The 23,479-nt window shown below is 35.3% G+C and overlaps 1 protein-coding gene across 4 annotated transcripts in view; it reads left to right on the forward strand.

Moving 5' to 3' along the window:
* TBC1D32 (TBC1 domain family member 32) overlaps window positions 1–23,479 on the forward strand; it is a 199,939-nt gene that overhangs the window by 45,448 nt on the left and 131,012 nt on the right. For all 4 annotated transcript variants that reach the window (XR_004299994.1, XM_032407977.1, XM_032407976.1 and 1 more), the window contains 5 exons: window positions 2,271–2,363; window positions 4,538–4,680; window positions 8,380–8,507; window positions 16,753–16,954; window positions 17,523–17,605. Coding sequence is in view for 3 of the 4 variants with exons in the window: in XM_032407977.1 (XP_032263868.1) it covers window positions 2,271–2,363; window positions 4,538–4,680; window positions 8,380–8,507; window positions 16,753–16,954; window positions 17,523–17,605 (649 nt within the window). In the remaining variant the exon portion in view is untranslated. The remainder of the gene's footprint in view (window positions 1–2,270; window positions 2,364–4,537; window positions 4,681–8,379; window positions 8,508–16,752; window positions 16,955–17,522; window positions 17,606–23,479) is intronic.

Below are 23,479 nucleotides of genomic sequence, written 5' to 3' on the forward strand. Positions count from 1 at the left end.
ATCTACAAAGATGGAATAATATCAGTGATACTGAGCTCACACAGTTTTTGTGATGATTAGAGATGTGGTTTCAGAATGCTATTTTATAAACTGCAAAGCCCTGTACCATTTGATACATTACTATGTTACCCTAAGTCCTATTTTTAAAGTTCTCCCCATCAAACTTCAGCACATGCTATTACTTTTTTGCCTCCCTTAAAACTTTAAGTCTATATAGGACTATAGTCTAGCGACCAGCAAACTTTTTCTGTAATGTCTCTGATAGTAAATATTTTTGGTTTTGTGGGCTACATACTGTCTCTGTTGCATATCCTGAGTATTTGTGTATCCATGTGCTCATGTGTGCAGAAGAGTTATCACAGCAGGCCTGAGACTGCTATCCTTAGGAAAGCCTGCTTGCGAGGTTGCACTAGCTGGCGTCTGGAAACTTGGATTTCTCACTCTTCCCAGAACCGATAAGAGTGGTTCACTGTGCCTACCTAAACTGTCTGTACGCACAATGTAGTTTATACTAAATACTTGCTTTCCTTCTGGGAGTCTGGAATCCTGGTATGTGCTAAGTAGAGTGTGCTTACATTATCAGCCCCCAGTAAAAAGCTTGGGCACTGAATCTCTAAGGAGCTTCTTGGTAGCCATCATTTTACGTGTGTTGTCACAGCTTGTTGCTGGAAGAATTAAGTATATTTTGTGTGACTCCACTGGAAGAGGACCCTTGGACGTTTGCACCTGGACTTCACCTCATACACTTTTGCTTTTTATCTTTTGTTGTGAAATACCATAGCCGGGAGCACAACTGTATGTTGAGTCCTCCTAGTGAACCATTGAATCTGGGTATGGTTTGGGAGACCCTTGACACAGTTTACACACCTTTATTTATTTATTTATTTTTAAAGATTTATTTATGTATTTATTTGTTGGGGGGGGGAGAGGGACACAAGCAGGGGGAGCAACAGGCAGAGAGAGAAGCAGGCTCCCCGCTGAGCAAGGAACCCGATGCGGGGCTAGATCCCAGGACCCCTGGATCATGACCTGAGCCGAAGGCAGATGCTTAACTGACTGAGCCACCCAGGTGCCCCATGTATACCTTTAAAAGTATAAAACAAAACAAAACATTTTTAGCTTACGAGCCTTACAAAATTAGGCCATAATTGCTATAGTTTGCCAATCCTATCATGGAGTATCTTCATTTTGAATACTTTTGTACCGTTTCCTAGTTGTTTTACTTAAGGTTTTCTCCTCAGTTACGCTGGTTGTGAGCTCCTCAACAAAAACTGTTTTATGTACTGATATATCCTGTGGTCATGTAATTCTAGGCATAATGAGCACTTAGAGAATGGACTTTCAAGAAAAGAGCTGCCATTTTATAGGATATTGTTGAACTTTACAGAAATAGAAAGATTAATAAATGCTTATAATGTTACTGCAAGTATTGAACTGAAGTTTATATGTCTATCATCTGTAATTTAGCACTTTATGTTGACTTTTAACATCGACCTTTTGGCCTGACGAATGTCATAGGTCATCTCAAAACTCAGTTTTGAGAGCTTTGTTCTACTATATTAGCATAAGTCAACAGTTACCTCTAAGTTTTACCTGCATTTTCACCAGAATCTTGATGAAAATAGTCTGCAGCAGGGGTTGGTAAATTACAACCCATGGGCCAAATCTGGTACTGTTTTGTATGGCTTGTGAGCTAATTACTAGAAGAAATTATGACTATTTTGTGACATGTGGAATAAAATTAAAATTTTGGTGTATGTAAAATCTTATTGGAAGACCACCATACTTGTCCATTTGCAAATTGTCTATGGCTACTTTACAACATCATAATTGAGTATTTGTAACAGAAACAGTTTGGCCACTGAGCCCAAAATAATTCCTCGAAAAAGTTTGATACCTTTTCTACAGTTCTATATAGATAAGTTGGCTGGAACAATATATGAAGCTGAATTTTATCGTTCCTTAAAAGCTCATGGTCCTAATGAGATTCGAAGATCTTCCTGCTGTAGGTTTATATGAAGTGACGGGTCCACCATAAGTGGTAAAACTGCACCTGCACATAGGACCTGCTGTGTTGTTGTCCTTGCCACCTTTTAACTTCACATGTCTAATTTGTTTTCCTGGGGCCTTCTGGGTTCCAGCTCCCTTCTCCTAATTTTACCATTTTACCACAGTCTCTGAAAACTCAGGAGGATGGGAAGCTCAGTTAAATTTTTCTAAGTTGTAAGTGTATACTAGAAAATAATCTTTTTCTTTTTTCCTTTTCAAAGATTTAGTATCCCTTACAGATCTTCTGGTTCTGTTTACCCAACTTATCTATTACTCACCGAGTTGTCCAAAGATGACATCAGCTGCACATTTAGGTAATTCTGCTTCTATTTTAAATAGTGTAATAGAAAACATCTAAAAATACTTAATATTCCATTGTCTAGACATTTTGAGTGACTGACCTAGTTTTGGTAAAGAGGTTTCCTAAGATGCAGTATTATTCATAACAAATTACGTTGGTCCTGGAAGTAAACCATGAAATTTAATTTTGTTCATTGATGTTTTAAGATGTTCCTAATTTTCTGCCTTTTTATGTAGAATTGATTTTTCTGAGAATTTTAATGTTGTTCTTAAGATCAGGATGTTCTTAAGAAATGCTACTAAGGGAAATTTGATTGATAGGTAGTAATGTGTTCTTTCTTGCTGTTTTCTGTGCTTTATACTTGCCTGATGTTTTGATCAGCCTGCTTGTTTTAGCTCACATCTAAAACTTCAGATCTTCTCTTATGAAAGAATAAAGCAAAAGCAAAAACTTCATGTTTTTGAATATAATAACTTTTAGTCTTTAGCTGTTGACTGGCTTATAAAAAAGTGGTTTACAATATTTACATTTAAAAGATAACTTACACTTTTTCCTTTGACTATCAATGAAAGTTTACAAAGTAAAACACTTTAATAACAAAACACTCCCATAATCTATAGGCTCATAGTGTTCTAAACCTGGAAATTACTGTAGAGATGCTGGCAAAATTCTGAGAAGAATTCAAGTGAATCAAAGAAAAAAAGATAGTTTGGGCCATATATATTAATGCTATATGCACCTATCAATCAGTATGTTTTATTTATGTAATTATAACAACTTATTAGTCTTAACAATGGCTCTCAAATTTCTTTCTGCCTTTACAGCATTTCTATGTATAAACATGTAGCTTATGTCCTCCTGTGATATGTTCCTATAACATACGGTGCTTCCTTTGTTAAAAATGTTCCTTCTTATAATTATTTGCCAGTGTCTTGGTTTACCATCTAGTGGACTGTTTTTTAATTTTTTTTGTGTCTTAGTTCCAGTGCCTAGCACAGTGTCTGGCACATGGTAGGCACTCAAAAATAGATAAAAGAATGGATGAATGAATGAATGGCCATATGCTCATCAGTAGTATCTCTCATTGCAAACAGGGTCTGGAACTGGTTGGAAAATAATCACTAAACTTTTCTCCTCCATTTTCTTTTTGTCAAGTATTGACTTGAAGTCTTAGTGTGTTCATGGAGTATAGAATATTGTAACCTAAATTAAGAATTTTGGTGTTACTTTTAGTATTATAGCTTACAACCTAAGCTGCTAACTTTTGGTTCCTTACATTCTTGTAGAACACTATTTTGTGAGTATATTAGGTAATATAACCTGAAAATATATTGATTTATGAAACCAAAAATATCACACTTATTTTAGTGACTATTCCCTGTGTTACATTTATTTGTATTTGTGTTTTCCTGTATATATCTTAAAAGAAAGTTTTTACAATCCTCATTCATTTCACCAGTTTTATGGTGATACAAGTAGTGGTGTGTTAGTCTTAAAGGAGGTTTTACCTTTTCTGCCTTTTTAGCCATCATTTTGTTTTACTTTCATTTTCTACTAGGCTGGACACTTGAATGCATATATTTTTTTTCTTTTTAAAGATTTATTTATTTATTTGAGAGAGAGAGTGCCTGTGCGACTGGGGGGTGAGGGGCACAGGGAGAGGGAGAGAGAATCTCAAGCAGACTCACCATTGAGCTTGGAGCCCGAAGTGGGGCTCTATCTCATGATCCCGAGATCATGACCTGAGCTGAAATCCAGAGTCAGATGCCTAATTGACTGAGCCACCTAGGTGCCCCAGATACATATTTTAAGAAAAAAGAAAAAGTGAATACAAGTGTTTGCTGGGAGGAGAAAAGTTGTAAATTTGCTTCAAATCACATCTTCACTGTTAGCAGTGACTTAATGTCAAACAGTGAATGATCTTCTGTTGTTTCTCAGCATTCAGATTTGTCATTTACTTTTTAAAAAATAACTTGAGGATATATTGAGCTTAACTGATCACCCCTTAGGTTTCAGGTTATGAATTGACAATACCTCATCCTTTGGGCATTGCGTTGTGTGCCTTTTTTTTTAAACTATTTAACTTTGATGTTGATCTTTTTAGAACAGCAATGGCTAACTCATAAATAAGATATATTAAGTTCTTAATGTTTAAAATTTTAATATCTAAAAGTACTTGTTTATCAGATAATTACTCTCCTGCAAGTATGGTGACTGAAGTTCTTCGGATACTCTGTGATCAAAAAGAATGTGCAATCGAATGCTTATATAATAACACTGTGATTGAGGCACTTCTTCAGCCTATTCATAATTTAATGAAAGGAGCTAAGGTTGGTATTTACTAAAGAGAGTCTTTTAATTGGGTATTGGGAATATTCAATGGGACTTTATTTTTAAATTTGACGTATTTGAAATATTTATTAGAATATCTTTCCACATATGAATGTATTTTATGCTGACCCTAGATTTTTATTTAATGTTAAATCATAGTTTATGTAGTCAGTTGATTTATTTGTTATTGACAGTGTAGGGGGAAAATACATATAACATAATTTTCTTTTCTAGTCAGGCTTAGGTATAAGGATTGAGGGAAGTTATTAAGGTATTTGTCTTGCAAATCTAATCTTGTGAATTTTATTGTTTGTTTTAACAGTAATTTTATAGCCTTTACATTATTTTTCTGAAGAGTCAGCTCTGTTTTATGTGAAGAACTAATTTTTTAGAAAAAAAAAAAACTTACACATATGTTCAGAACTGGGATGCTCATATCTCTTTACAGTTTGTATGGCCCGTTCCTTTGCATTATGTAATTTAATCCTTACAACTGTGGCTGAAAGAAGTGGATTGCTCGAAGTCCGACATTTAACAGGTGGCAGAGTTGGTACCACTACTAGCACTGCTCTCTGTCCATTTCTATGACTTAAGCGTCGGGGGAATGACTTAAATCTTAATAGGCTAAAGGTTTTGCCTTTCCATGTCTGTGTTGTGTAGTGTTTTTACTGTTTTCATCTCCTATGCCCACTCCTCAATGGGCTGGGCAACTGTTCATCCCATCATATAGTCATTATTCATTGCTCATTCAGAAAACATTAAGCATTTATGTGAATGTGGTACAAAGTATGGAATTCTAGGAAATTAAGGGGATGTAATTTTGATTTTATGGTTAGCCTTAGGAAGATAAGTAGAGAAGGACCAATAGAATTCCTAATATAGTTTAATGTAATAAGATGCCATAATGTCAATGGTAATATGAAATATGAACCTCATACCAGAGTTGAGAAATGTGCTCTTGGATTTTGTTTCAGAACTGTTGTTTGTCTTTGCTTTCATATATCTTTAACTTTTTATCTTCTTGTGGCTTCTTTCCTTTATCTGTAAATATGCCTGAATCTGTCTCATAGTTGGGATGAGAGAAGCCCTTGATCATCCAATGCACATCTTTAGCTACCACCTAATATCTGATCTTCTTAACAATTAATTATGGAAGACTGCCATTGTTTCCTGGCTCCCTCTATTCTGTCATGTTTCAAAACATTGCATTTTGATCTTACCTCCATCACGTCATTGATTGCTGTTGCTTGTAACTTCCTACACCTATAACTAGTGACCACTTTTCAGACTATTATCTACCTGATTATTAACACAGTAGACAACTTGTAAAATTGTTTATCTGGCTTTCCTAAGTTCCTATATATTTTTTGCCCTCCCTTTCTAACCATTCTTTCCCTGTCACCTATGAGGGCTCCCCTTCCAGGTCCCTCCTGTCTTCAGTGAGTCACGACCTGGTTCACTCTTTTCTCTCGGAAGAGAGTTTTTCCTAGGTGATTCCCTCCAGTCATGAAGATTAGATGTATAGTTAACATCTAAGTTTAGATCTCTTCAGCTCTAGAGTTGTCTTTAGATGCCTGCTAAATACCTTTTTGAGTTATTCCATTAGCAAATCAAATGCAATTTTCAAAACAGTAGTTTTTGGTTTGTCAGTTTTTTCTTTTTCTTTTTCATTTTCTTTCTTTTCTTTTTTTTTTTTAAGATTTTTTTATTTTTTATTTGACACAGAGAGAGAGAGAGAGAGTACAAGCAGGGGGAGTGGCAGGCAGAGGCAGAGGGAGAGGGAGAAGCAGGCTCCCTGCTCAGCAGGGAGCCCCATGTGGGGCTTGATCCCAGGACCCTGGGATCATGACCTGAGCCGAAGGTGACACTTAACCGTCTGAGCCACCCAGGCGCCCCCTTTCTTTCTTTTCTTTTCTTTCCTTTTTTTTTCTCTTGCTCCACTTCTTCAAGCTTGCTCGTGTGATGAGTAGGACTGCTATATATCTAGACTTCTTCCTCATTTTCTTCATTCCATTTGTAATTAAGCCCTATAGACTTGTTCTCTTATGTGTCTCTAAAATCCATGTATGTCTTTTAATCCCTACTGCTTCTGATTTTATTTAAGCTCTGATAATTCCTTGCTTGGAATATTGAAATGATTTTCTTATTTTTCCCAGTCTTTCATCTTTCTGGCCTGTCCTCTGTATTGTCACTAAAGCCATCACAATACTTTCCTACTTGTTGCTTGCTAGATAAATGTCTAGTTAAAAAGTCTGAAATTTATCAACTTTCATGTTGTATCCTACCTATTTTTTCCCATGTGTTTCAATTATAACAGATTATTTGCATTTTTTGACAAGGTTATAATATTTCCCTATGTTTGCATACTTTTCCCTCACCCTGGGAAGTCTTGGTCTAAGTGAAAAATTCCTTTCTTCAGACTATAGTTTTTTTTTTTTTTTCTCTGAAAATTTGTCCTAGTTCTTCCTGGGAAAGTTAGGTGTTTATTTCTCCATATTCCCATGTTATCTATTTCTGTAATTATGCTGGCATTATTCTTGAGTGTAAGAAACAGCCCTCTGGCACATAATAGACATTCCGTATTTAATCTTAAAGCATTCAGCATCACCCATTGAACCACTACTGTATCATTGGTGCTTCGCTAGGTATTTGAAAGATAGAAGAGATTAAGACTTATACTTTCTTCTGAAGGAACCTATTCTAATAGGAAAGGCAGACTATTAAAATACTGGATGAGGAATAGAAAGGTTTAAAAAAAGTGAATATATGAGAGAAGGAAAGTATTCCAGGCAGAGAAGTTGTTTTAAGAAAGGTATTTAATGTGAAAGTAATAGACTGTATCGTAATGCCTAATACAATAAGGAAATATTCAGGTGAATATGCCTGACTCATTAGTTATAAAGCCAACTCACTGATTTATTAGGCCGTATTGGTTTCAAAGTATAGATACTCAGATTTCTTATAGAGAGTATGTGTATTGGCAGCTATGCAGGTATAGACAAATAAGTAGGCCCCAGAAAGAACAGGAACTTTAGGAGACTTAGGCTTCTAGATGGGCTCCAGCATAAATATGACTCTAGTTTTTAGTAATTGCCTTGTACTAATTTGCTATATGCTGGCAAAGATATTTTTCGTATTCCCACTTAAAATTAAAAGTAAAGAAATATGATTGGTTCACCCCCCCATTAGATGACATCATTGGTTATTGGTCAGCACGTGAATTGGTTGTCCTTACTCAGACCTATAATTCATGACCCAACCAATTGCACAAAGGAATGGTGTTCCTTAGAAATGATGGCAGTGTGTTAGAAATCGTGTATAATAAAATTAGGGTGGATATTCAGGAACTGGTGAGTGGGAAGTAAAGGGCAAGATGGATCTAGAGGAGCTACTGCATTTGTCAAACAGAATTATATGTAAAACTGTAATGAGAACAGCAGTTCTGTCAGCTGTCTTAATAAACAATAACTGGTTTGGATAAAAAGTCTGTATGTATCTGCCTCATCAACTGTGCTGGTAAGTGAACATAATATAGTGACACATTTAATTCAGACATACTTCATAGCCAAACAGTCATTAACTTTCTTTTTATTGTGGTAATATAACTTTGTTAGACTACACTACCACCCTTAAATTTTAGTCTGTGAAATGTTAGCATGTCATAAAATTATATGATTTGTTATCTTTTTAATGTACAGACTGCTCCAAATTGCTCTGAAACAGCTTTAATTCACATAGCTGATATTTTGGCAAGAATTGCATCTGTAGAAGAAGGACTTACCTTACTACTTTATGGAGAAAATATGAACTCTTCTGAAGAAAAAAGGTATATGTCTATGTTTTAAGTTTGTGGAATTTTTAGCACATTTTCTTGATCTGATTCAAAAGTTTCCAAAATGTCATACAATATGTTAATAATGAAAATCAGGATAACTATTCTAGATAGTTAGGTTCCTGATCAGCCACTAACAATGTATTAGATGATTTCAGGTTGAAGTAACCAGAATTATGGACAATGCAGGCAGATTAGGCCTTGATGTGAGTAACTTCAAAGTGAGAATAGGAGGGTTCACTCTAGATGGGATGTTTTTGCTTCTTGGACTCTTTCAGTCTTCTAAAGCCACCCACGATTGAGTCAAGTCAAACCACACAAAGGTGCACAAAGGAAAAGCTAACTTTTCCGTCTTCCTTCTCTACCCTCGCTTAGTTCTATCTCCTGGCTGTTACCAGTGGTAGCATTTTGGTTATGCTTTTAGACTTTCTCTGAACTTATAATGATCTATCAAACATATATTCATAATCACAGAATTTTTGTTTCCTTTTCATAAAAATAATATCATATACAATATTCGGTTTTCTTATGTGTAACCATAAGCATCTTCCAAAATGAGTACAAAATGAAACACTGTTTTTTTTTTTTGTAAGAGCCCCACATTGAGTGTGGAGATTACTTAAAAATAAAATCTTAAAAAAAAAAAAAAAAAAAAAAAATGAAACACTGTTTTTAATAGCTCCATAGTACTTTGATACGGCTTTACCATAATATTTTCAAACTTTTCCCCTATTAATGGATATCAGGTTGTATCTAGGATTTTGCCTCCATAAATAATACCACAATAAGTGTTTTTTTTTTAATCTTATTGATTGTGATGGATTATATTAATCTTTGAATATTGAACTCAGCATTGCATACCTAAAATAAATCCCATTTTGTTGTGGTATATAATTCTTTTTATACATTGTTAGATTTGATTTGCTAGTCTTTGTTGAGGATTTTTGTGTCTATGTTCATGAGAGATATCAGTCTGTATTTTTTGTAATATCATCATCTGGTCTTGATTTATTCTAATGAAAGCCTCATAATGAGTCAGAAGCAGAAGAAATGATTTCTGTTTTCTGGAAGAGATTGTGGAGAATTGGTATAATTTCTTCCTTATATATCTGATAGAATTCACTAGTGAACCTATTTGGGCCTGGTGTTCTCTGTTTTGGAAGATTATTAATTGATTCAATTTTTATATTAGATATGGGCTTATTCAGATTGTTTATTTCTTCTTGTGTGAGTTTTGGCAGATTGTGTCTTTCAAAGAATTGGTCCACTTTTCTAGGTGATTCAATTTGTGGATATAGATTGTTTATAATATTCCTTTATTACCCCTTTAATGTCCATGTGATCAGAATTGATGGTCTTCTTTCCATTCTGATAATAGTAATTTGTCGTTTTTTTTTTTAACCTAGCCAGAGGCTTATCAATTTTATTGATATTTTATAAAGACCAACTTTTTTTTCCTCTGCTGATTTTGGTTTTGTTTTTAACTTCATTGATTTCTGTTTTAATTTTAATTTTTTACTTCCTTTGGTTTTAGTTCTTTTCCTAATTTCCTATGGTGGAAGCCTTGATTATTGATTTTTAGATCTATCTTCTAATATATACATTCAGTGCTGTAAATTTTCCTCTAAGCACTGCATTTGGTGCATCCTATAAATTTTGAAAATTTGTGTTTTCATTTTCACTTCAAAATATTTTTAAACTTCCCTAAAGACTTTGACCTATGTATTTATGAGTCTGAGAGTGCATTCTTTTTAATTTAAGGTATCTTACGGCTCAGAATGTGGTCTATCTTGGTGAATGTTTTGTGTGAACTTGAGAAAAATGTATATTCTGCTGGTGTTGAAGTATTCTATAGATGTCAGTCATATTTAGTGGGTTAATGATGTTCAGTTCAGCTTTGTCCTTAATATATTCATGCTGGATCTGTCAATAACATACTTTGTTATGTGTTCTATCTCTTTATTGAGGTTCTGTGTTTATCCATTCTTCTCCTGAGTTCAGTGAGCATCTTTATGACCATTAATTTGAATTTTTTTTATTAGGTTCTTATCTCCGTATCATTTTCTGAGGTTTTGTCTTTTTGTTTGTTTGTTTTGTTTCTTCTGTTTCCTAATTTGTCTTGGCTCTGTTTTTTCTATGTATTAGGTGAAATGCAGGTACTTTTCTCAGTCTTCAAAGAGTGGCCTTGAATAGGTGATGAATCTCTAGTTCAGCCTTGTCCTAGCTCTTGGTTGTCTTTCAAACCTTTGTGATTATCTCAACTGTCTGATTTATTATTGATATGCCGCCTTTTTTGAGGGCTTGCCAAGGCCTGTCCGTGATTCAAGGGGAGGAAACTCATTTAGCACCTAGTTTCAGTCTGATTAGAAGCCAGACCTTCAGGCCACAGCTTTGAAAGTGTGCAAATATATTTAGTCCTGTGGGGTCACATTTGTAATCACTGCTGGCCTCTAGACCAGATCTGGAGATTTCTCCTGGGTGTGAGTTGCAAAAATCTGAGTTCCAGATGAGTGTATAAGATCTTCCCTGGGAAGTCTAATCCAGCTGTAGTGAGGCCAAGGGGGTGTGCAAGGATGATGTTTTCCTGCTTTTGTTCCTTGGAGTGCCTCCTTAGCCTCTTGATGTGTGGGAAACTTGAAGCCTGTTCCTGAGGCTAAAGCTGTAGGCTAAGTAAATAGGCCTTTTTTATAGGAAGACTGGGATTGTTTCAGTCTGCTGTTGGTGCAGGGCCCTGGGATTGATGGCCTGTCAAGAATGGTCTTTCCAGTTGTTATACTCTGGTGGAGCTCAGGGCCAGGTGATCAAGGGGTGTGGTTTGTGTCCATCTGCTGGCTTGAGCAAGGCAGCTAGAGGGTGTAGAGAACAGGGCACATTCACTAGCTTTAGAAAGACAACAGGAAAATGTCTTGAGTGTATGTTTCCATGGGCTTCTGTAATAGAGGTGGAGAGTGCCTTGTCTGTATACTGGCTTTAGGTTGGGAATAGGAGACTTCCCCGACAGCTCACACTCCATGTTCCAGCTAGGGAGTTGGGGAGGACTGCAACTCTCCACCTGGCCTCAGCAAGTGCCACAAAAGCTCACCCCTGCTGTACCAGCAAGGTGGTGGTAGCCCTGCTAGCAGGCCATGTGGAGAGTGCATCTGTGGCATCTACCATCTTCATCTGTCTCTGAAGAGCATCTCAACTGTCCCCCGCCCTTCCAGCCAATGCCCCCACATTAGCAAATGAGTCTCCTTTACATACATACAGTCTAGGGGCCTTTCCAGACTACTGTTTCTTTGCTGGGTCTTGGGGCAAGACCACAAACAATTCCTTCAAGAGGGGAATCTGTTTCCTTATAGCTCTTTTAGACCCCCTGGATGTTAGCCCTTTTGGTTTTCCAAGCCAGGTGTTCTGTGGGCTTATTTCTCTGGTGTAGATCCCAGGAGTGGGGTCCCTGATGTGGGGTACCAACCTTTTACTCCTCTGGGAGAAGCATCTGTCTGGTGAGATCCCTTCTTGTTATGTGTTGCCATGCTGTGAGTGGGGTGATTTTTGGGAGACTGTGTCTCTATTTCTCCTACCTGTTTTGATATGGTCCTTTTATCCTTTGTTGTGGGAAGCAGTTCATTTAGTTTTCAGATCTTTTTCGCAGGGAAATGATCATATGTAGCTTGGGTGTGTCCATGGGAGGAGGATTTTCCTACCACTATCTTGGACCTCCCCTCCAGGAGGAGCTTGCTTTTTAAGTTTTTTACCGTCTAAGAAATGTCCTCAGCTTTATTTTCTAGCCCTTAGATTCAGATTGTGGTTTGCATTTCTTAAGTTATATTTTTTCTGTAAAAGAACATTCTTACTCTACTATCCTATTCTTGTTTCATGAGTTTTAAGTTCTCTTATATCCGTGAAGATACAGAGTTTTCATTTCTCATTTTCTTTTTTCCTTCCACATTGATTTTTCTATTTGTTGTCTTGGTTTCCGATTTTAAATTAGAGATTTCTTCAGATACTTAAAAGTCAGTAAATAGCTGTTTGAAAACTATGCAGGAACATGGGACCTTTTTACTTGTGGTCTTTGCTATGGGGGAATCTTGCCATGGATTTGTTTTGGGAATCTCTAATACCAGCCTCTTTAGTCTTTGTTCTGGTCAGATTCCATAGAGAAGGATCCTATAGCTAGCCGCCTGCAGAGAGTATAAGCTTAGTGGAGAACATTACTAGGTGAGAAAGTGGTTTTCAAGTTTTACTCTATAAGCTTTGATTTAACCCTGTGGTACTCTCTACTGTTCTTGATCTTTGCCTGCTTTCCAAAAGATACATGGGGGTGGCTATATGGAATGTGGAAGGGAAGCTGGTCAGACTTCTTTTTAAATTGACTTCCAGGCAGCTCTTCTGTTTTCAGTCCCACTTCTACCCCTAGTAGAACCAATTTGAGTTTTTTGAGAGGTTCTATGAGATAAATTGTGTTCTGTTTTCTATATTGTGGCTGATCATTCAGTTTTTCCAGGTCCTGAGTTATTTTTGTTTTTTTCGACTATCTAGATTCCAAAACATTGTTACTGTCACATCCTTTCTTTTCTCCTTGACAGCTATAAAAGCCTTCTGAAAATTCCCTTCACTTTTGCATTTTAGTATTTTAAGAGGGTGCAGATGTGAATGTATGTGTTCAATCTGCCATATTCAACTGGAAGTCTTTTTCTATATAGATAATAATCTTTTGTAAAATGAAGAAGACTAACCTTTTGTCATGAGTTCTAAGGTTTCTTTTTATTCTTCATTACTTCCCTATTTCATTGTTTTTTTTTTTTTTTTGCTTATAGACATTTAATTATGTAGTCAATTTTTCCCCAATCATTAGTATTTCTAAGTTTTTAATTTTTAAAAATTTTTTATTATGTTCAGTTAGCCAACTTATAGTACATCATTAGTTTTTGATGTAGTGTTCAATGATTAATTAGTTTCCCTTACGTTGAAGTTAAACAGATAAGACATTAAGTGTCAGTTTCTTTTGAATCACCATTGTGCTGTGGTTGTTTCTGATTATATTATTTATATTGGAAAAAGACTGGAATCATCTCAAATGTCCAGTAACAAGAGGCTAATTGATTAAATTGTGTTTGTACAAAGGAGCACTTAGCAGCTGTGCAATGGGAACATGGAATTTTTTTATGTATTGCTGTGGAGTTATCTTCAGGATATCTGTGAACAAACAAAACTCAGAAGAATGTTTTAGAATGCTACCTTTTATATAATGGAAGGGAATATGAATAAACCAAATCCTATTGTTATTTTTCTAAAGGAGTGATAAAAGGGTAAACTGAAAAGTAATAGTTTTAGAGGAAGAGAGAAAAACATGTGGATAGGGAGGTAGAGATTGAAGATATATGGGTTATACCGTCATTGTACCTAGATTTGACTTTGGAATCATGTCGCTGTTTTACATGCTGAATGTAAAAGTTAAATCAAAAAGAAAAATTCACATTTCAAAGAAATTCAAACAAATGGGAATAAGTGAATTTAACTACCAAGCAAGTTAGTGACCTACCCATGCAGAGGAAAGAATTACCTCAAGTGACCTGATTTGAACATTTCTAGTGGGATATATCATAAGGTTGGAAGAAAAAATTCTCAAAATAATCTTAAACTGCAATCAATATATTTTGAAACTATTATGAACATATTCTAAAATAAAGCAAATAAGTAATTAGCATCATAAAGAACTAGAATATAGAATTAAAGAAGTTAAACTTGAATTTTAAATTCATAATGGAAATATAAGTATTAATTTATTTTTCTTATGCTTTTCTCAGAACTACCACTGAAGAGGCCTAGAAGTAATAACAATCCCTTAACAATGAATGAGTTGGCACCCAGATTGTGGTCTCTAAATATCTAAGTTTTTGTTATTGTTGTTTTTTCCTACAAGGGATCCTTGAAGGTAGTTGTTTCTGCATTGGGCCAGGAAATATGCAAGGTGATCCTGAGATATCTTACCATTCTAGAAAGTAAGGAAATTATCTAAGACTAAAGACATAGTGTCAGAAGTACCCCAAAGCCACCAGAAGGGGCCTCCTACTGGTTTAAGGTAGATAATTTGAGGATTAAAAGAGTGACCTGAATGATTGACATACATAAAGCATGCAAAAATGGTTTTAAAAACACACTAAAATTAAAAAAAAAAAAACCTTGTCAATTACCAGTTGAGGTTTTGAGGACACCAACTCATTATTTTGCAAGTTGATTAAAAATGTTCAAAATCTTTTTTTCTATTTTCTGTACAAACTGTATTTTTTTTTTAAAGATTCATTTGTTGATTAGAGGGAGAGTGTGCAAGCATGAGTACGAGTAGGAGGGGCAGAGGGAGAGAGAGAGAGAGAATCTCAAGCAGAGTCTGTGCTGAGCATGGAGTCCAATGCCGGGCTCGGTCTCCTGACCCTGAGATCATGACCTGAGCTGAAACCAAGAATTGGACACTTAACTGACTGTGCCACCCAGGCGCCCCTGTACAAACTGTATTTTAATATAACTATTAAGTTACTGTGGATAAAGTTCTTCATAGAAAAATTTTATTTTATTTTTTATTTTTTATTTTTTTTAAAGATTTTATTTATTTATTTGAGAGAGAGAGAGAATGAGAGAGAGAGAGCATGAGGGGCGGAGGGTCAGAGGGAGAAGCAGACTCCCCGCCGAGCAGGGAGCCTGATGTGGGACTCGATCCAGGGACTCCAGGATCATGACCTGAGCCGAAGGCAGTCGCTTAACCAACTGAGCCACCCAGGCGCCCGTTCATAGAAAAATTTTAGTTAATAAATGCAGAATAACTAGAAAATCATCATTTGGTAACTCCTAATGAAATAGTTGATTTAGGAAATTATCATGAATTGATGCTAAAACCATTAGGTGAAAGGCTTGATGTGGGGAGGACTTCCCACTGGAGAGTTCAGGCTCATACCATCTGACCAGTTGATTTTTAGCATCATTACAATTGGGACAACCAGATATGTATCTAATGATACGATGCAGTAGAAGGTACACAACAGCAACCACCTATGAAGTTATTTGGCCAAGAAAAAAGAAATTGAACTTTAAGCCTGTAGATATAATTATCAATTTATAAGAAATATGGAGAAGTAGAGGAACACATTAAATGACAGCATGGTGAAGCAATTATCCATATAAAGAATGGATAGGGAAAATATGTCATTTCTCCAAATTAATGGCATGGGTAAAAAAGAAAAGAGGGGGCCTAAATGATCACAATAACTTAATGCACTCTGTGAAACTTGTTTGAATTTTGATTTATACAAATCTATTATAAGAAACACCTTAAGACAATCAGAAGAATCTTGATATGGGTGGATTATCAGATTATATTAAAAAATTATGTTTTGTTAGTTGGGGTATTGGCATGTAACATAGAAACCTTAATCAGAGATGTACACTGGGTAAAATGATGTCTGGCATTTAGCATACAATATTCTAGTAGAGGTGGGCAGAGGGGAAGGTCAGGGAATAGATAAAGCAAGACTGGCAAAATGTTAATAACTGTTGAAGATGGGTGGAGGGGTACATGGAGAGTCAGTACCCTATCCTATCCACAGCTTACTGTGTTTGTTTTTAAAGCCAGAAAAACTAAAAGTGTGCTGCCCTGGAGCTAGATACCCTGGGTTTGAGTCCTGGCTCCACTTCTTACTAGCTATGTGATATTGTTTAAGTTACTTAACTCCTGTAAGCTTTAACTGTATTTCCTTATCTTTTTAAAAAGTGAAAAATATATCTACTTCATACGGTTAGTGTAAGAATTAAATGAGTTAATACATCTAAAATACTTAGAACAATGCCTGGCATATTAAGTATTTACTATGATTTCCTTATTTATTATTACTATGAAAGTGCCCAGCCTCTGAAATAGAGGAGCTACATCCTGTTAATGGCTTGGGAACTCAGGATTATGTTTTTACTACAATCAGGTGAAGTTACATATGACTGTGGGCCCATGGTGTCTATAACCTTTTAAGCATATAGTTTTGCTTTTTTCTATCTGCGTGTTCTTTCCTCTAGTTTCCTGAAACTGTTCTCTTTATTAGACATTTGTCTGTACATGTGTGGAAACAGGAATATTGATATGTTAGAGAATAGGTAGAGAACCAAAGGGAAGCCAAGTAAATGCAAAGTTTGTGATATGGCTAGACTTTTTGGTAGTACTTTAAGAGGTCATGATTTATAACATTGGAATCACTTTTAGTCTATCATGTTTTAGTCCTACAGGTGCTCATATAATTGCCCAGTTTTCGAAAAAACTTCTTGATGAAGATATTTCTATTTTTTCTGGATCGGAAATGTTGCCGGTGGTTAAAGGAGCTTTTATTTCTGTGTGTCGTCAAATATATGGTACATGTGAAGGCTTACAGGTGTTAATTCCTTATAGTTTGCATGAGTCTATAGCAAAGGCATGGAAGAAGGTAAGAATTTTCAAGCTTTTTTCCCTTCCTGTAAATCTTTATTTCAAATATAGTCACCATTATAATGCAGTTAAAATCTTTTACTGGGGCAAATATGACTTTCTTAGCGTCACAGTACTCTGTGGAACATAATGCTTTTTAATTTGGTACAGGATGACTTCATCTTATTTCCTACCAGGGCAAAGTTCTAGGACCAAACTGGGCACTTCAGTCTTTTCTTCTGGTAGGAGAGCCTTTAGATAAATTATCTTTGCATAAACTGACATTCTTCTTTGGAAGCTATTTCTGAGCAATTTTTACAGACAGCTGGGGCTTTGTTATGGACACTGGAGATTATAATGTAGCAATAGTCAAATGTAGTATGTATCAGTGAACTAAGCCTTTTTCCCCCAGATTTATATACTTCCTTTATAAAATAATTTTACATGATATTTAATGAAAAACCAAATAACTTAAAATTTGAAGGTAATTTAATTTTAATTTTATTAAGGATCAACTGTAAAAATGTATTATGAGATCTTATGAATAATGCTATCTATAAAAAATAATGTAATCTGTTGTATTTTAGACAAGTTTGCTATCAGAAAGAATTCCTACTCCAGTAAAGGGTTCGGATTCTGTTTCTTCAGTAAGCCAGGAATCCCAAAACATGTAAGCACAATTGACTAAACTTATCTGTTTCTCTACATTTGCTGAAATAATTTAAATGAGAATGTAATTGAATGGTGTAGCAAAAATACACCTGAAACTAATATTACACCGTATGTTAATTAACTGGGATTGAAATAAAAACTAAAAAAGAAAATACAGGAAGGAAACTGTATACATATAGGATTAGGGAAAATTACATCTAGGGGGAGCTTTAGAGATCATGTCATACTTTTACCTTAAATCTAACATTATTTATTATACTTGCTTTATCCTGTGTTTACATTTTGGGTTAAGAAATTGGATGTTGTAATGTTTCCCGAAAATGTGGAGAATTATCAAATACTAGATTTGGAAAGCTAACTAGGGATTTCCCATAGGAATAAAGTGTTTTCAAATGCCAATGAAGTCTATTTATATTTAAATTATGATTTTTCAAAATGTGTGGGAATGCATTTTAATTAGATTTTGGCATTGGAAAATAATTAAAATCAGTATTTACACTGGTTTTTAATTTAGACGTCTCCATGTTTTTTCACAAATACCAATAGGACATGGAGTCAGATTAATGAGAAAAAAACAACATTTTTAAAAAATTAAGATCTGGTGACTTATGTACTGGAATTCTCTTCTTAGTTGTTGGCATACTCTAAACAGATAATAGAACTTCAAGGGATGTTCTTAAGAAAAATTTAAAAATCAACATTTCAGGTAGACATAGTTTAAAGAAGTCAAACAAAAAGCCTTTTTCATTTCCTCAACAGTGTAATGGTTCAAAAAATAGTTAATTCTTCTCTAAAAATCAGCTAAATTTTTTTTCTGATAGTTGTCATAAACTTAAATCCATTGCCATTGTGTGTGTGTGTGTACGTGTGTGTATGAGAGAGGAGGGGAGAACATTTATGCAATTTTTGAGGTAATTTTTAGATCTGTTTTCTTTTCTTTTAAAGATTTTATTTATTTATTTGAGAGAGGTGGGGAGCACAGGAGCAGGGGTGGGTGGGATGGGGGCGGCAGAGGGAGAAGCAGACTCCCCACTAAGCAGGGAGCCTGATGTGGGCTCCATCCCAAGACCCTGAGACCATGATCTGAGCCTAAGGCAGCTGCTTAACCAATTGAGCCACCCAGGCACCCCTAGATCTGTTTTCTTTGAGGTCTTTGTGATTTGTCATTTTTCATTTCATTCATGCATTCATTTTCTAATTCATTCAGCTATATATTGGACCAAGTGCTTTGACTTCTTAGGATACCTGTATGCCTTAAAGGAGCTTATTGTGTCCTGTAGAATACAAATAAATACAATGTGGCAGCATAGTATGCTAAATTTATATGATGGAGCCATGTGGGGTCCATTGGGAGGCAACTTATGGGGGAATCTTTCCATAAGAAGTTGTTAAGCTAAGTTAAAGATAATATATGTTAATTGACTAAAAACTAAAAATTATTTCAGATGGAAGAAATGGTCAATAGGCTAGAAGAGGGAACATGATTAATGTAGTTAATACATTTTACTTTGAGTAATATTTTTAGATTCTGAAATTAGAGTGTGAAGGAGCTAATAAATTATATGCCGTTCCTTCCCTCCTGAATTGTGAACCAAGAAATAGTGATAAAGAAGTCAAACAAATCAAAACACTGAATAACACAGGCTTCCTAAGATCTCAAGAATTAGATTTACCCTTCTGTCACAATTGGCAGTGGACGGCCGTAGGCTTCCCTCTAATGTGTAGAGGAAGCAGAATGTGTGCTTCCTACAGGTAGGTGGATCACAAACAAGTAGGCTGAGAGAGAGGCATTGCTAGCTAGGCATGCTTAGGTCATTCTCCAAATCTCCAGAGTCCCTTCTTCCATGGGAAGAGTAAGTGATTAGGTGGGGAGGGGCAAGCAGTGTTAAACTGGGGAATGTGCTCCATGTGGAAACTTGTTTCTGGGGGAAAAGGAGGTTCCCTCAACATGACATTAATGTCTTAGAAACAAAAGATTTAATAGAGTTTTTGATAATATAGAGTCAGAACTGTTGATTTCATTTTCATCATCAAAATTAAATTAGCACTTAGAGTTGAATGTCTTTTGTTCTTTTGTGTTAATTGAGAAGTTGGTGTGAGATAGACATTATTTGTTGCTTCATAATTTGGTAAAACTTGAGTGTAAAACCATCTGGGTCCGTTAACTAAACATATCCTAATGCCGGTACATAGCAGATTCCTAATATGTTTCTTTTCCTTTTTTTTTTTTTTAAATTCCAGTATAATTAACATACAGTGAGTGTTATATTAGTTTCAGGTATACAGTATAGTGATTTAACAGTTCCATACATTACTCAGTGCTCATCATGATAAGCGTACTCTTAAACCCCTTCACCTGTTTTCACCCATCCCCCCACCTGCCTCCCCTCTGATAACCATCTGTTTGTTCTCTATAGTTAAGAGTCTGCTTTTTGGTTTGTCTTTTTTTTTTTTTTTGGTTCATTTGTTTTGTTTCTTAAATTCCACATATGAGTGAAATTACATGGTATTTGTCTGTTTCCAGCTGACGTATTTCACTTAGCATTATACTTTGTAGCTCCATCCATGTTATTGCCAATAGCATGATTTCATTCTCTTTTATGGCTAAGTACTATTCCATTGTGTGTGTGTGTGTGTGTGTGTATGCGCACATGTATATATATATATGCACACATATATACATACCACCTCTTGTTCATTCATTTAATGATGGACACTTTGGCTGCTTCCATGTTTGGCTATTGTAAATAATGCTGCAATAAACATAGGGGTACATATCTTTTTAAATTAGTGTTTTCACGTTTTTTGGGTAAATACCCAGTAGTGGAATTACTGGATCATATGGTAGATCTATTCTTAATTTTTTGGGGAACCTCCAAAGTGTTTTTTTCATAGTGGCTGCACCAGTTCGTGTTCCCACCAACAGTGCACAAGGGTTCCTTTTTTTTCTCCACATCCTCGCCAACACTTGCTGTTTTTTTGTGTTTTTCATTTGAGCCATTATAACAGGTGTGAGGTGATATCTCATTGTGGTTTTGATTTGCATTTCCCTGATGATTGATGTTGAACATCTCTTCATGTGTCTGTTAGCCCTCTGTATGTCTTCTTTTAAGAAATGTCTATTCTCGTTGTCTTCTGCCCATTTTTTAATTGGAATATTTTTTTGGAGGGTATTGAGTTGTATAAGTTCTTTATGTATTTTGGATACTAACCCTTTATCAAATATACCATTTGCAAATATCTTCTCCCTTTCCTGATACCTTTCTTGAATCAGTGAATAAATTAATAACACTTCTCCTACCTCTAGATACTAGTCTCTAAATAATGACACCAACAGTAAGACTGATATGATAAAGGTAAAATTAAAAGTAAGTTGCTAAAAGTCTTATTTTTGAGCCTCTGACAGACTAATGTTAGGTATTTTGATCTTATATTTTCCGATAGCATATGTTAGAGATTTCCCCTCCATCCTTCCATTTATTGATGTTTACAACAGAGAAGGTAGAAGTATTTATGTAGTCATCATAGGGGATTGGTGTCTTTTAAATCTAGACTTTGAATTGCAATCTCAACTCAAATTTCTACCATGCTGGTTTGGTTGATTAATTGTGATGACAAGCTATGTGGGCTCATCATTAGGGTGACCATAGAGAAGAATATAATCAGAGGGACAACAAGGTGCGCAATCCGCCCCAACCAATCATCAAGGGGCCTTTAGAAAACTAGAGGGTGAAGTAAAGTTGGGGGTGGGGGGAGTCTTTAATCTGTAAAACTCAGCCTATGATCTCAAAGAAATAAACACCTAAAACTCAATTTCCATGAAAGTGTCTAACCCTCCATAATATCTAACCATTCAAAGAATGGAATTCTCATAAGCTGACAAAACCATGTATTCTTTGCCATTGCCCTTATCCCAGCACCAATAAACAATTCAATGGCTTGGATTTTCCATTTTGAAATAGTATCTTTTCTATAATTGAAAGAGAATTAAATGCTAAGATCATGGCAGAAAAAATAAATTATGTCAAATCTCTGTAATTTTTGAGAATGGGATGCAACCTATAAGTTTTTTTGCCTGTGTTGTTTTATTTCGGGGGTGGGAGTCAAGGTAAACTTTAAAATGCTGTTTCTTTAATGGCTAATGGTTATTCAGGTTTTTTATTTGTGTTTCAGATATTTGATTATGTTTTTTAAAAATACTACATTTTTTAATCTAAACATACACATTTTTGTTGACTTGTTCAAGGTATTCTTTATGATTAAAGAAATTCTTTAGCTGTAATTATTTTTAGAGTCTTAGTATTTTTTGGCCGTTTTCCCCCCTTAACTACTTTATTTCATTAGTTTATGCAAAGACCAGGTTTTGGTTTTGCTAATGCTCTTTTCATCTCTCTCCCTCTCCTTTTCATTGTCTCTCCTTCCCTCACTTCTGTAGTACAGGAAAGTAAATGAAAAGGGAAATGAGAATGGATGGTGAGAGAAGCAATCTACATCAGCCATACTAATTTTAATACATTTTTATATGTAGCACTTTCATATTAAGCTCTTTTAAATATTTTAAGAACTTTCTATTTTGATTTTACTCTTTAATCCATGAAATATTTGCAGTACACTTGTTTTCAAACAGTTATTTTTACTACTATCTTTTTTTAAACTGTTGACTGATAATTTATATTTTCAGAGAACCTAGATAGAATGGTATGTATCCTTTATGTTGGTTGAGATTTTGTGATGTAGTACAGGGTCAGTTAAACCCATAATCTGCCTTTGCTTGAAAAACCTTACTTTGTGTTCTTTATTGGAAGCTCCTAATTTTTCTTTTCAGTCAGTTATTCAATTTGTAGACATTTATTATTTTTGCCATTCATTGAAACTTGTAGTCCATTCTTTCTCATAGGCTCACCTTTTTCCCCCCTAATGAAGTATATGTTTAAGTTTCCAAATAGTTTTCCTTTGATTATTGTTTAAGGATTTGAGAGTAGTTAACTGATACTCTCTTTCTATCTGAAAATGACTATTTTCCCTCCAACCCACAAATCCACCCCTCAATGTATCTGTTCTCTCCATCCCCTCCCCACCCTCTGTCGCACCCTCACTTTTTTTTTTTTTTTAAGATTTTATTGAGAGAGAGAGAGAGAAAGAGAGGGAGAGAGAGAAAAGGGGCAGAGGGAAAGGGAGAGAGTGATCCCAGGCTGACTCCGTGTTGAGCTTGGAGCTGGACACAGGGCTCAATCCCATGATCCTGAGTTCATGACCTGAGCTGAAATCAAGAGTCCGATGCTTAACTGATTGAGCCACCCAGGCGCCCCTCACCCTCACTGTTAAGGGTACTTGATAGTTTCTCTGGGTATAAAATTTTGATAGGTAATTATTTCTCATCAGTATTTCAAGCTATTACTCCATTTTCTTCTGGAATATGTAGTAACTGATGAATCTGTTAATATAATCACCTTTCTCTTATAGGTCATATATTTTGTCTCTCATAGCTTATGATTTAGTTGTGTTGGGTTTTTTTTTTTTTTTTTGGACTGGTATCTTTCCTCAAATCTAGAAAAATTTTATTATCTTTTTAAATATTCCTTTCCTTCTCTTTTACTGCTTTTATTTGATGTATGTTGAGACCTTTCAGTATGTGTTCTGTGTCTCATCTGTTAAACATTTATTTCTTATCTGCTATCCAATCAACCTTTGTACGTGTTTAAGTGGCTATGTTTTTTTATTTCCAAAATTTCCAGTGGTTCTTTTTAAAAAATGTACCTGTTTTTATTTCCCCTTTGCTTTTTGCTTCAGTTTTAATAGAAAAATTTTAAAAACTTCTTTCAGTATCATAAATTTATTTTAGTCATGATTTCTGAAAATTATTTCAGCTGGA

The sequence above is a fragment of the Phoca vitulina genome, unplaced genomic scaffold, assembly GCF_004348235.1.
Source record: "Phoca vitulina isolate PV1807 unplaced genomic scaffold, GSC_HSeal_1.0 scaffold9, whole genome shotgun sequence".
Classification (NCBI taxonomy): Eukaryota; Metazoa; Chordata; class Mammalia; order Carnivora; family Phocidae; genus Phoca; species Phoca vitulina.